Raw genomic sequence first — 14,487 nt, 5'->3', positions numbered from 1 at the left:
TTGAAAATTGTTTTTGGAGAAAAGAAGCATAGAATCCGAAATTATTTTTTAGTGTCATGATAAGTTTCTTGATGTTTATGATGTGTTCATGTGACATATTATATATTATTTAATCATTTATTAAACATATGTAGGTTTTAATAAATTTAGTTTTTAGTTGTTTTGAAATAAACAATCAAATAAAATTAAGGACTAATGCTATAATTAATGATGTACCTTGTACAATTTACAATTTTAGATCACTTATTATGTAGACCAAAAATTTAGAGCACTTGCTATAAATATCAAAGGAAGTTGGAAAAGTAATTATTCAAATATTCAATTTTTGTCCAATACAGAGTTTTTTTTAACTAGGAAAAAAAATCAATTATGTATATTTGAAAAGTGAATCCAGCATAAATTTGGAGTATGTTAGAATAAGAAATAGATGTATGTAAGAATTTTTAAAAGAATGCAATGGTCGGAGACTTGGAGATTAAATTTGGAGTTATGTGCATAATGTAAAACCATAATTTGTTTGTATTTTAGGGAACATGAGTATGTAATTTTTTTTTTTAATAGCTTCTTATATTAGAGAATTTTTAAACTTGTGTAATTATAAGATTCGTATCTATTGCTCTGCAGCATTATTTGTTTGTTTGTGAAGAATTACAATGTTGTATTTGTCCATTTCTGTTATGAATCTCCTTTGTTAGTTAAACACTAGTACACTACCAAAATTGTAGTTATTGTTTGCATAGAGTAATTTCAATAGGACAAAAGGTTGGTTTTTGCTAATGAGCAAAAGGAAAAAAAATGATACTTTCTTACCTTTTACAGAGTATCTTTTTTCCTTGTCTTGGTAAAGTTTTAGTAAATATTCTTGTACAACAATATTAGATCTTTTTTAAAATTAGGACCATGATTTTTTTTTACGTTTTGGGTATTTTTAAAATTAGTTGAATTGTTTGCATTAGTTGAATTGTATATATAATATAATGTAATATATGTATTGTGATTAATTAGTTGAATTGTTTGCATTGGTCCAATTTCATGAATTGTGAGAATTGTGATTAATTAGTTGAATTTCTTTATTTCTTACATGTTACGGTAAAATACTAAAATTATGTTGTTGAGTAATTATTTTTAAGAGAATTTGTTGTGATCTTATTAAGTGTAAGATTAATTAAAATGACTTCTAATTTATTATATAGTTACAAATATTTATATCCTAACCGTGTGACTGTATATATATAAACCATTGTAATAGTTAACTAATAAATTAAAATACAATAACAAATACAATAACTCTTTAACATTTTATTTAATAATAGTTAGGAATAAAATGACCCATATTAAATGGCAACACATATTTCAGTGATAAAGCATTTCTATTAGTTATGTAATTATACTAGATTTAATTATTTTATTATAAATAATGAATTAATGTAGCTTTCACTTTCATATAGAAAATTCATTTGAGTTTATTTTACCCGAATAATCCAATTTTTTGCATATTAGTCTAATTTAGCAAATTTTTACCGCAATTAGTGAATTGTACCCAATTGTAGCATGTCTAATTTTTTTTTAACGTAGGATGGCGGCTAGGGGACGGGGACGGCCTAGGAGAGTACCACCACCGGACCCTGATCTTGAGCCAATTCCCGATAACAGCACGGAACATTTCAGTCCTCTGTTATGGATGACTCACGCAGAGCACCGAGTTTCACTGGCGTCTATTGAGGTACTTGATTACTTTTTTAAGTTTAAATTTTGTGGAGTTGTCGTATTTTCAGTTTTTTATGTTATTTACTTCTTTCAACACAGAGTGAGGACACTGTAGATGCCAGGAGTCGGCATCCTAGTATACAGTACCACCCGTTGATGGACCAGTATCTGCAGAATTTGGGATTGCATCATTTGGTCGATATTATGGAGACGGAGACTAAGGCCATTAATGGGTCCCTCATTGCAGGACTAGTAGAGCGATGGCGCCCTGAGACTCAGACGTTCCACCTACCGTTCGGAGAGATGACAGTGACTCTCCAGGACGTTAGTGTCCTATGGGGGCTGCCCATCCAGGGTGAGCCTGTTGGTGGCATATCTGACCCCCTTGAGCAGGATGATGACATGATCAATGTCAGACTCGCAGAGCTGTTGGGAGCTGAAGGAGATATACGGGATTATAATGGGAAGTCGAGATACGCTATCAAGAAGACGAAGCTGCGAGCTCTGTTTGCGGGAGGTCTGGATCGGCATGCCACGGAGCTCGAGATTCAGAGGTACTCAAAAAACTATCAGGAAATAAATTTAAATTGTACTATAATTAATGTCAAAAAATGAGTTACCTTCTAATTTTAATATTACAGATATACACGGGCCTTCCTGATGGACCTATTTGGTTGTATTATGTTCCCTGATTCGAGCGGTGATACTGTCCCGCTGATGTATCTGGAGCTGGTGCGGGACCTTGAGCCGGATAAAAAGTACAACTGGGGTGGGGCAGTCCTGGCACATCTTTACTTCAACTTGTACCAAAGTTGTCAGGTCAGTAAGTTCTTCTTATCTTATTTTAAATTTTTGAACATCTATGTGATGGCTAATATTCTTCAAATTACAGAAGAAACAGAAGGTTATGTACGGGCCAGTAATTTTACTGCAGCACTGGGCATGGTCACGGATACCGGTGGGGGTACCTGTGCTGAATGAATCGCCAGAATGGGGAGTTCCCACGAATGAAGACTGTCATGCATTTGGCAAGAAATTTTATGGACATCACCTGTACAAGAACCAGCCTCACGGAAAACCAGTAGGTATCAGGCTGGTCCGAGGACAGATTCAGAGCCTGGGTGACACGCAGGTGACCTGCAAATTGCCGGGCTACTGCAAGCTCGCGACCTCTCCAAAGTTTGTTGTACTTCGGGGTTATACTGCCAAACCTAACTTTCACGCAGTGTGCCACACTCCGGATGCTCATAGTGGGGTTTTCCTTAATGTTAGGCCCGATGATATCTGCGATAATTGATGCCGTCAATTGTGCATGGTCGATCCTGGTGTACTCAGATGTGCATGTGTGAGCCGTGTCTTGCTCAGTTATCTTCCATGTATCTCCAATTTTTGTTGCTCTTGCCTTCAGTTTAAAACGACAACCCGAAGTGCGGCATCTAATTTCTAGCTTGGATGTGTCACTTCTCTTCGTATATATCTCTTGGTTCTTGTCAACATGGTACTCTCTGATCTTTTTCGTCAGTTGCTTTTTGTTGGTGAAGAATTGGCCTGCTGCGAGCTCACTCTTGTATTCAATCCGATGACCGTAGTAAGAAACATCTGCTTCTTGAAAAGCAGATGTGTCATTGAAGTTTAGGAACGGGTGAGTCTCAGAACGGCCACTTAACGGCATATCTCTATTTTGCCTCACAGTTGGCTGTGTGTATTCTTCTTCATCTTCTTCATCTTCTTCATCTTCCTCATCTACCTCATCATCCAAGTCTCCTTCCCCCCATTCATCCCCAGTTTGCAGATTCTCATCCGGTACCTCGTTCATAAATTCAAATTCTGACTCGTTTGGATCTTCATGTACTGGTGGCGGTCTGGGGTGAGGATTTGGTTCAGGTCCAGGTAAGGATGGAGAACCTACGGATATAGGTGGGATAAAAGGTGGACATTGTGGTTGGGGTTGGATAAAAGGTGGAGATTGGGGTGAATTACTGTATATTTCTGGTTCTGGTTCTAGTACTGGCATTGGTTCGGGTACGAATAGAGGAGTGTGTAGTTCATAATTTGGTTGATAATTTTCTACAGCCAAATTTTGGGATGAACATCTAGCTCCTGACTCTCTGTTAATTCGGCATGCAAAAACTTCCAACAGAGGATCACCGGACCTCACAACCTTCCTAAGCAGGCCTCTAAATGCTCCTTCATCTCGCAATGTGATTCTGAGATACTTTCCTGCTTGGAGCATACGGGCCTGTATTTCTAATTTCCAGTGATTCCTATTGTAGCCGCTCGCTTCATAAATAAGCGAATGCAACTCCTCGAATGAGAAATTTTCTTCAACCCAATACGTATTTACTGGAGGTTTGGAGTAACGTACACCATACTGATCATTTATGAATTTCCCTCCAAAATGTAATGAAATTCCAATAGACATTGCCAATGAACTACATTCGTAAATGTCAAATATTTGGTCAGTTTACTAATTTCAATTGTCAACAATATTTAGGAACGGTATATATGAACAGTATTTAAACAGTGATTGAACAGTGCATATGAACAGTAACTCTACAGTACATATGAACAGGGCATATGAACAGTATTTGGGAACAGTAATTCTACAGTGTTTGCACAGTACACATGAACAGTAATTCTACAGTGTTTGAACAGTACATATGAACAGTGAACAAACAGGTGTGAATAGTGCATAAACAGTGCGTGAACAGTAAATACGTATACGTACATTATAAAAACAGTGCATGAAAAGAAAATACACATAAATAGTAAATACGTGAACAGTGCATACCTGAGTTACGATGCCTTTTCCTTCTCTCCCTCTTCTTCTCCTCTCTTTCTCTTTCTGAAATCTTTCTCCTTCTCCTTCTCTCTCTCTCTCTAAGGAGAGAATTTATAAGAAAAAATTGCAGCAAAAAAAAAAAAAATATTAAACGGCCCGGAGCGCGGATATTATCCGCGGGGGGGATTTTTTAATCCGGGGCGCGGATATTATCCGCGGGGGGGAATTAATATTCCGGGGCGCGGATATTATCCACGGGGGGGGGGGGGGGGGGGGGGGGGGGGGTATTTTTAGAAATGTCTTGATATTCTGGTTATTTTTATTAATTTTATTTATTAAATGGGTATTTTTAAAAAAATCGGCTATATAAGAGCATATATTGCTAACATAGGTTGTGGGTCACAATTCCTCAAAATAGGTAATCAGCACTCAGCAGTGCTTGTTTAAGATAAGTTATATAAAAAATGGAAAGAGATGCAACGTAAGCCATGTAACTGCTTGTTTAGGATAAGTTATATAAAAAATGGAAAGAGATGCAACGTAAGTCATGTAAGACTGCAACAATCGAAATCGAGTTAGATTTTATATAATTTTCTATATTTTCCTACATTCAATAGGATAGTTTAGTTAATGAAATAAGATTAGTTTCTTTAGGATCTGATCGCCTATATAAGGCCTATGTTGAAGATTGATAACAATGATATATATTATTGGATATGCAAGTTTTGGAGACAATTAGCAAATCCAATGTTACTTGCAATTACAACTGTCAATAATTTGCATTTCCAACCTACTAGTAATATTCAAATCAATTTCTAATCAATTTCTGGTCCGTTATTGGCTACCGAGTTCTCTTAGACATTACATCAAATACATAAAGTGCACATGCTAAGGTGCAGAACCAGAGGTGATAAAAGGCTCTCAGGCAATTGATCAAACTCTTCAAGAAAATTAAAAGATAGCAGGAAAACCACAACTCCAAACAACAAGTAAAGTTTTTCATAGCTAGAAAGTAGGATTATACCAAAAATCACAGCTAACAACAAGCACTACGTGTTCCTTGCACAAAGCCAAAAAGCACAAGTTTTATTTGCAACAATCTAACTTAAAAGTTAAAAGAACAGATTAATAGCTAAAGACATAGCATCCAATCACCGATTTATCCAACAAAAACAGTTTTCGAACTTGTCATACAATTTGAAGGATGATCGACAAACTTAGAGGGTTACAATGTTTCCTATGGTCTTTACAAGATCACCCATAATCTTCACCACCGTTTTTTCAATCTTCTTGTTAAAGCTTCTCTCCACAAACCTTATCTCCACTATCTCAAGGAATTCACGTGCAAATGACTTTTTTCCCCAGTAATGCATATTGCACAATGACTTCACTCCCGGTGGTGGACAATAAAAGTTAGTAAGTCAGTTGACAACAACATGTCCTAATAAAAGTCTCATGGTAGTTTATAATAACAAGTTATTATGACAATAAGACAGTTGTCACAACACTTGCATTTTGTGCAAACAAGCGATATTGCATTATCAATATTTAAATTCTTGATATTAAAAGATGTATACATCTAAGTACATTAATTGCTCAATTGCCAAAAATTATATATATGTTAGTATCTCATTATCAGTTATCAGATTTTGAACAAATCAGCTGCTGCAGTACCATACTCGCATGTATGGTGAAATATTAACTATTGAGTCTCAAGTGATGATGTACTAAAGATATCCCTCTCATTTTCAAAAGGTTGGTGCCCAATATAATAAGTTCCGAGTACAAAATCAGAAAAAACAAAAGAAACCAACACGTGACTTGTACCAGAAAGATGCTACCTCATCAACTAAACAATATTATGAACAGTACTGAAATACCAGCATCTTGACTACCACCCCTCCTTTCCCCAGCACACACAAAGAGAGAGAGAGAGATTACCTGACCAAAGCTCAAGACAAGCTTCTTTAAATTGGGTGCATGCTGGAGAAAGCAAACCAATAAATCCCAATCAGATCTCGTCTCCAATCCTCCTAGTTCCAAGCTCTTCAAGTTATTCAATATCAGACAGTTTGGAATATCTTTGTTGAGTAATATCTACAAACAAGAAAAGAATATCAAATAAGATGCAATTACCACTATTTCACACCTCTGCCATGATGCACTGAAAATTAAGCATACCAGGACATTGCGAGATGCATTGAGCCTCAGACTTGTAACATTTGGAAGGCTGCCAAGAAGATTCAGTTCACCCTTATAATATGGAATTTCAATATCTAGGTCTGCTGTGACTAGAGATGATGCGTTCTTCAATGTAAATGATGTTGTACGGAGAGAACATTTCTTAATAGTCAATTTCTTCAGAACATTGGAGTTGATCTCTTTAAACATCAACCGACAACTCGTCAGGGCCAATTCTTCAAGGACAGGGCACCCCAATAAAAACATTTTTATCAAATCATCATCGATGGAGGTATGACCAATCTCCATTTTTTGAAGAGAAGGGAGGTTTATAGATTTAGGTTTGCTTTCAAATAAACTATCAGCTAACAATGACATCTCCTTTATTGACCCGCAATTGAGAAGTGAATCAGGCAACTTGAAGATCAGGTTCGTACCAATGTAAATATCGATGAACCGAGGCATGCGAGTAACTTCGTAACTAATGCATTCTTCAACATTACCATAATCGCTTCTAGTTAGATCAGACTGCCACGTCAGTTTGAATTTATCCAGGGATGAGAAACCTCTATGGTTTAATACACCATCAATGAACCGCGGAAATCTATTCTCATGGTAAAAGTCCCCAAACATACAGCTGCCAAAGTCAAAGTCGAGAGTATCCATGGAAGTCCAAAGATATGTCCATCTTTTAGACAATATGCTCGTGCGCACTGCCTCTTCAGTTGTCAGCAAGGAGAGTATTCGTGTTAGAAGTTCGTTGGGCATATCACTTATACTGTCGATGGCAAGATCTGTACCATCCATCTTTCACCCTTCAATAAGGCAGTTCGTCAAAGACCTCACATGCACCGTTTCTGTGTTGAAATGCAAAAAAAAGAACAAACCAGCCATAAGTTATCTCAAATGTACAACAACAACAACAACAACAACAACAACCAAGCCTTTAGTCCCAAACAAGTTGGAGTAGGCTAGAAAAATGAACAATGATATACCAAACTAATATTGCCACCAAATCACCCACAGGTCAGAATGCAAAATTATAATCAGCAATGTATATGGATTTTTTAAGAACTCAATCAGCATTTATTGGTAAAATTCTAACAAAAAATTTGAAATCAGCTCTATTTTCTTTCTTCTCCCAACATTTAAAAAACTATCACTTTCAATTTAGTTTTTACAAAAATCAATAAGCCAAATTAACCTAAATTTTGCAATTAGTCACCTTACAAGCTACCGTAGGCATATTGAGAGCAAAAAAGAAAGCTAACTAAAATGCATGTCATGAAGTTGTTATTGATAATTTCCGATTTGCACAAGTACATATTCAGTAATTATTGCGCTTGAGCCCAGTTGGTGTAAATCAATCAAAATAAAATGATTACAGAACTGCACAATAGTATTGAGCAATGACAACTATTAATGATTTTTATGTTAAATTTTAACCCTCAAAAGAATAATCAATTTAATTACTTGTATGAACATCACAAATTAGGAACATAATTAATAAATTATTTTGTATGAACCAACAAAAAGTAGTCTAAACTGTTCCAAGTTCCTTTACTAAATGGGGCTTAAGACAAAAAACACCAAAGATCTATACACATACGCAACTAATTTAACAGAAAATCGAAGAAAGAAAGAAAGAAAGATTGTTGAGAACAATTTTAGTATCTAATCAGAGAGATAGAGAGTGTGAGGGAGAAATGCTTACCAGGGCGAGGCAATCAGGCAAGATTCTAGGGCGAGGCACAACCAGATCCAATGAGAAAGAGAGAGAGAGAGATGGGCATCTATTTAAACAAGTACCTGCTCATACATAATAACATATATGTCTAAGAAAGAATATGAAATCCAATAATGCAAGAAAAGATTATTCTACATTTTTTTTATACAGTGGTAACTGAACTAAAACCTATTTCATGTTAAATGAACTATTGTACCAATCACCACAAATCATTATGCTGAAAAACAAAACTAGTAAGTGATTTAAGCCACAATCTTAATCAATTTTTTTGTTTATATAACTATAAATCAGCTCAATCAATTGTGCATTTCTGCCTGCACTGACATAACCTAAAATTACCACACAATCTGTTCTATTGAAGTAAACACAGAACAATACAAATAGGAAAAACAAAGAAAAGAACCAGAAAGCGTCGGCGCCACTGTCGCTGTGGCTGTCCAGAGCAGCGCAGCAGCGGGTTGTGTTTCAAAATGAGGCGTCGGCGTAGATCGCCGGTGACGGTGACCGGAGAAGGGTCATAGATGATCGGAGTGTAAATTTGGAGGAAGGGCTTCCAATTTTTACAAATTTGTTCGATCGGAGGGGAACTGAGCGAATCGAGGGAACTAGGTGAGGGTTTTAGTTTCAGAGCAAATCCACTAAGGTAATAGAATAATTATGTTTAGATATGGTCCGTCTGATCAGAGGAGGAATGAATGCATGATACACTTTAATACTCGTGTGGATTCTGATCTGACAGTCCTGATCTTAGCATTAATATTTTGCAACCTCAGGTGATATGAGAGCATCTACATCTCTAAAACTCAAAAGGATTTCTAAATAACTGTTAACTACTTTTTAGAAATTATAGTATTTAAAGTTTCTAACTCTCACATCTCTAAAACTCATTTTAGAGTTTCTATTAAGCCACGTCAGCAACAAATTAAGAAGGAGAAACAATTTGAGCCAATCATTTAGCCAACATAGAGTTTATAAACAGTTTATTAATAAGAAACTTTTCTGCATAGTTTCTAAATAAGAAACTCTCCTACATCCCTGAAACTGAATTAGAAACTGCCACGTCAGATTAGAAACTCTAATAGTTTCAGGGATGTAGATGCTCTGAATTCTTTAGTTTCAGAACAATGCTCTGAGGTAACAGAATAATTCTGTCTAGATACATTCCGTCTGATCAGAGAAGGAATGCACAAATCGCTTTAATTGTCGTGTGGATTCTGATCTGACGGTTCAGATCTAAACATAAATATTCTCTTACCTCAGGTGATATGACGGCCCTGATCTAAGCATTTTATTTATTTTTTAAATCAATTATCAATTATTATATAAGAGTACGAGCCGTCTGATTAAATTCAACAGTTTTGATTGTGTTGTATCTTTAAGGAAGCTTTTTTTAGTTCAATCCAAGCCGTTATATTTTATTTTGAGGCTACGGTACTGTGTATAGCAGTGTTGTAACAAAAATCCGACCGATTAATCAACCAATTAGTCATTAGCGATGACTAAACTGTCATACCGTTATTTACAATACAAATGTATAATGTATACTAATCAAGCATAGATATTAATCGCTTACGGATTATGATCTGAATGTCCTGATCTAAGCATAAATATTTTGTTACCTCAGGTGATATGAATTCTTTAGTTTCAGAGCAATGTTCTGAGGTAACAGAATAATTCTATTTAGATACAGTCCATCTGATCAGAGAAGGAATGCACGAATCGCTTTAATTTTTGTGTGAATTCTTATCTGACGGTCCTGATCTAAGCATTAATATTTTGTTACCTCAGGTGATATGGATTCTTTAGTTTCAAAGCAATGCTCCGAGGTAACGGAATAATTCTGTTTAGATACAGTCTGTTTGATCAGAGGAGGAATGCACGAATCGCTTTGATTTGTGTGCGGATTCTTATCTGACAGTCCTGATCTAAGCATTAATATTTTGTTACCTCAGGTGATATGAATTCTTTAGTTTTAGAGCAATGCTATGAGGTAATGGAATAATTATGTTTAGATATAGTATCACATCGAATGTGTATCCTCTGCATTAACTCAAAAGAAAATTTTAACTGTTCGATTTTAAACGGAGCCAATTCGACTCTTACCTATAACATAGGGAACTCTCAAATATTAGTGCGGATCTTATCTGCACGAATCTTAATGCAAATCGAACGGTTGAGATTCATTAACTCAAAAGATTTTCTTTTGAGTTAATGCAGAGGATACGAATTCGTATGACATCAGTGTCATTTCAATCTATATAACATTAATTCTAAAACCTATCAAATCAACTTCAAACGATGAATTCAAACCGTTCAAACTAGTGTTCTAAAGCTATCTACACTGTAGCTTTTTCAAACCATAAAAGCTAAGCTATGGAGAGAGTTCGAACGAGAGAGAAAGAGGCAGACAGATAAACCTAGCGGACATATAAACCTAGCGAACGGAAAACACTAATCTAAATGTGATACGATGGTCCAGAGAGCTAGAAGTGTGTGTGTGTGTGTGTGTGTGTATAGAGAGAGAGGGGGGTTGGTTGCTCTACTTACATAAGTATATGAGAGCATATACTTATAAGTCATTTTTTTTGTTTTCAATGTCCAAATAATTGATCTAAAGCGCTCAACATGTTCTCCATATTAATGTATTTTGTTTTGAAAAAATAATAAAAAAATTCCAAAAAATGTAAAATTTGGTCTCCAAGCACATTCTAATATGAAGAACATGTTGAGTGCTTCAGATCGACCATTTGGACATTAAAAACGCAAAAAAATGACTTATAAGCATATGCCCTCATATGCTTATGGAAGTAGAGTAGCCAACCCCTCTCTTTGTCTCTCTCTCTCTGCATATATATATAGTTGGTCTACGGTACTTCGCGAAGTAACTTCACGTCTATATATATCTTCAACTTCAAAGTTCAAAATGTCGATCCAAACTATTCAAGTTGATCTTCATATTAAATTGTGCTGAAGAACAAATTTAACAATTTTTAGAATTTTTTTACAATTTTATTGTAACTTTTTAGAATCACTAATTTTTTATGGTCCATAATTTTCTGAAAAAACAGTGATTTATAAAAATTCCAGAAAAATAGTAAAGAATTTTTAAAAATTGTAAAATTTGGTCTCCAAACACAATTTAATATGGAGATCAACTTGATCGATTTAGATCGACGTTTTAAACTTTAAAATTAAAAATATAGACGTAAAATAAACACTCGCTTTACTTCGCAAAGTACCATAATCCAACTTTATATATCAGTGTTGTAAATAACATTATGCGTCCAAATAACAGTATGTGCTCATCCAACGGAAAGGGTACTGCCAAACGATTATTCAGAAATAATCGAAAATAATTGACTGATTATTCAAGAAAATCCATGACAATTTAATATCCGCCAACGACTAATTAGACGATTAATCCATCTAAACGGACGTTTTTTACAACACTACTATATGTATACAGGGCTAACCTTAGGGTAAAAAATCAGTGTACAATCAAATATAAAATATTGACAACAGATGGATGGTCTCATCTATAAAGTGCCGAATGGGAATTTTCAAATCTTCTAAGCAGCTACATCTATTGATGTTTTGATGGCAAGTATAATTATGGCTTAAAAGGAATTACAATATCAATTATTAATCTTTTGCATTTGGTATTAATTGGACAGAACAAACGAATATCAAGGATATATAATAGCAAGCTTTCTTTTGTGTCACATCCGGAACAACTCGTCACGTATTTACACGTAAGGCGTGTGCACATTACATACATTATCAATAACAATATAAATAAAGCCACATTTATTTCATAATCAAACGAGTTTAACAAACGATCATGGCGGACATGGCTAGTAATACAAACACTGTCATGCCTGCTCAATGTATCAATTATTGAATCATGGAAACAAAAATAAACAACATGTGGCATTTATCAATCATAAGCCTTCCCGTTGATTAGTCTCACTCTTGTCCTTGCTCGACTTCTTCATCTTCATTACCTCTGCTCGTTGACCTCCTAATCCACGCCCCTTCTATTCGTGCTCATTCCTAGCCTCGTCATTTTCTGGAACCCACATAAAAGTAGAACGGGTGAGAGATCGAACATTCTCTCAATGCGGAATTTAGTTTCAGCCCGAATATTTGTAAAATCTTATGTTTTAGTATACTAAACAACTTTATTTAATCAACAACCAAAATGCAATCTATATTACCCTATCATGCAATGATTACCATTCATATGAGCACTTGTTACTTTAAAATCTCATTATATCACTGATCATTACTTTGCTTATCTCTCCTCCTTATTAAGGAGCTTAATGTCTAGATCCTGCAAGGGTCCTGATTTACTTTTTTCTTTTCGAAATGATCCTCAGCCGTTGAATTTCCAGATCGCACATAGATGAATTTTCCAAATTATGAGCTTCAACACTTAAGTATGCATTGGTCGTGCCGCATATGATCCCAGTGCCTGTAGACCGCGCGCCGCACCCGTGGACCGCGCCTCTGAACCATGCATGGCACCTGCGGACCGAGCCTGTGCACCGCGCACCCTTTTTCTTTTCTTTTTTTTTTCTGCTGAAGGCGGGATTCGAACCCAGTTGGGTTCTGTTGGTGTCAAAATTCTTACCACTACACTAGAGTTCACATGTGTTATCTTGTAGATAAATATAGTATTTCATTATTTTTCTCTACAAATTTGATTTAAATTATTTCTCCTCCTTATTAAGGAGCTTAATATTTTTTACTACATAATTTGCTCCCGTTGCTGTACACGGGCACGATTACTAGTGATACGTTATATCTCAAACCCGACTGCAACTAGCATTCCCTGCATATCGGTCCCGACCGCAACTAGCAATCCCCACGTATCGGTCTTTCAAATATCGAACCCGACTGCGACTAACAGCCCCCGCATATCGGTCCCGACCACGACTAGCAGTCCCCATGTATCGGTCTTTTCAATATCAAACCCGACTACAACTAGCATTTCCAGCATATCGGTCCCGACCACGACTAGCAATCCCCGTGTGTCTGCCTTTCCAACATCGAACCCAACTGCGACTAGCATTCCCCGCATATCGGTCCCGACCACGACTAGCACCCCCCGCGTATCGGCCTTTCCATTCATTCATTTCACAGCAATCATTCGTTTTCTTATGCTAATGTTATACTCAATTGATATATTCTATTCATGTCATATGTTCCAAACGAAATAATCATATTTTTTATTCTCTAAACAAAGCCAAAAGGATTGTTCGAATCAACATGCACAATTTCATAAGTAAAAATATAATGCACACAAAGGAATAAGTAAATAATTTTACAAAAAATCCAGAAAACTCGCACCTAATATTGAAGTAATTTTCTTGATCGTCTCTTGCATTGTTTAAATCTTTAAAAGACGAATCTGGTACAATAATATACCTCTAATTAATAATGTATAATATTCACTCATTCTCATTTCCAAAACTCATGGATTATATTATTAATATTATATTTACATCTTATTAATCGTAACTCATAAACTTTAATTAGTTTATTTTAACAATTCATTTTATTGCAAACAAATTGAAAATCTTAATATGGTGATCATAAATTTAACCTAACATAAATCAGTAAGAAATTAACGAGAAATTCTTTCAGTTATTTTTATTCTATTACTATTTTTTTAAGGGATCTTTAAATTTTATATTTGCTCATATTTATCTTTAAATAAGGATTTTATATATTTTATATTTACTAGCATTTATTGTTACATCTATGAAAATATTGTGAGTAACTATGAAAATCAAATATTTATTTCTAACTCAAGTATAGGAATATCCATATATTTGTACTTTCTGAAATTAAACTAAAATCTACGAAAAATATTATTTTAGTATGATTTCTCGTTATTAATAAGAGATTTCAATAATCGTATGAATAATTCTCACCAAGGAACGAAGAAGAAAATTTAAGGAATTCTTTATAAGGATTTTTAAATTATATAAAAGAAATAGACTTGCAGTTTAAGTAACCAAAAACAGTACTATTATGTTTACAACGTCAATACTAAATTTAATAA

General features: G+C 35.1%; 1 protein-coding gene and 1 long non-coding RNA gene across 2 annotated transcripts in view; both read right to left on the bottom strand.

Moving 5' to 3' along the window:
- Positions 1-5,299: 5,299 nt before the first annotated feature.
- LOC144563329 (uncharacterized) overlaps positions 5,300-14,487 on the bottom strand; it is an 80,213-nt gene continuing 71,025 nt past the window's right edge. Inside the window, exon 3 of the long non-coding RNA XR_013514316.1 lies at positions 5,300-5,525. This is a non-coding gene — a long non-coding RNA (uncharacterized LOC144563329). The remainder of the gene's footprint in view (positions 5,526-14,487) is intronic.
- On the bottom strand, positions 5,557-9,008 carry LOC144563283 (FBD-associated F-box protein At4g13985-like). Its single transcript, XM_078312735.1, has 5 exons — positions 8,821-9,008; positions 8,385-8,479; positions 6,671-7,527; positions 6,431-6,586; positions 5,557-5,874 (listed from the first exon to the last, which is right to left on the bottom strand). The coding sequence occupies exons 3-5, from the start codon at positions 7,475-7,477 to the stop codon at positions 5,707-5,709; spliced, it is 1,131 nt and encodes a 376-aa protein (XP_078168861.1). The 5' UTR covers positions 7,478-7,527; positions 8,385-8,479; positions 8,821-9,008; the 3' UTR covers positions 5,557-5,706.

The sequence above is a fragment of the Carex rostrata genome, chromosome 1 (assembly GCF_964058835.1).
Source record: "Carex rostrata chromosome 1, lpCarRost1.2, whole genome shotgun sequence".
In the NCBI taxonomy this organism is placed as follows: Eukaryota; Viridiplantae; Streptophyta; class Magnoliopsida; order Poales; family Cyperaceae; genus Carex; species Carex rostrata.
This window is presented reverse-complemented; position numbering and strand designations above follow the sequence as displayed.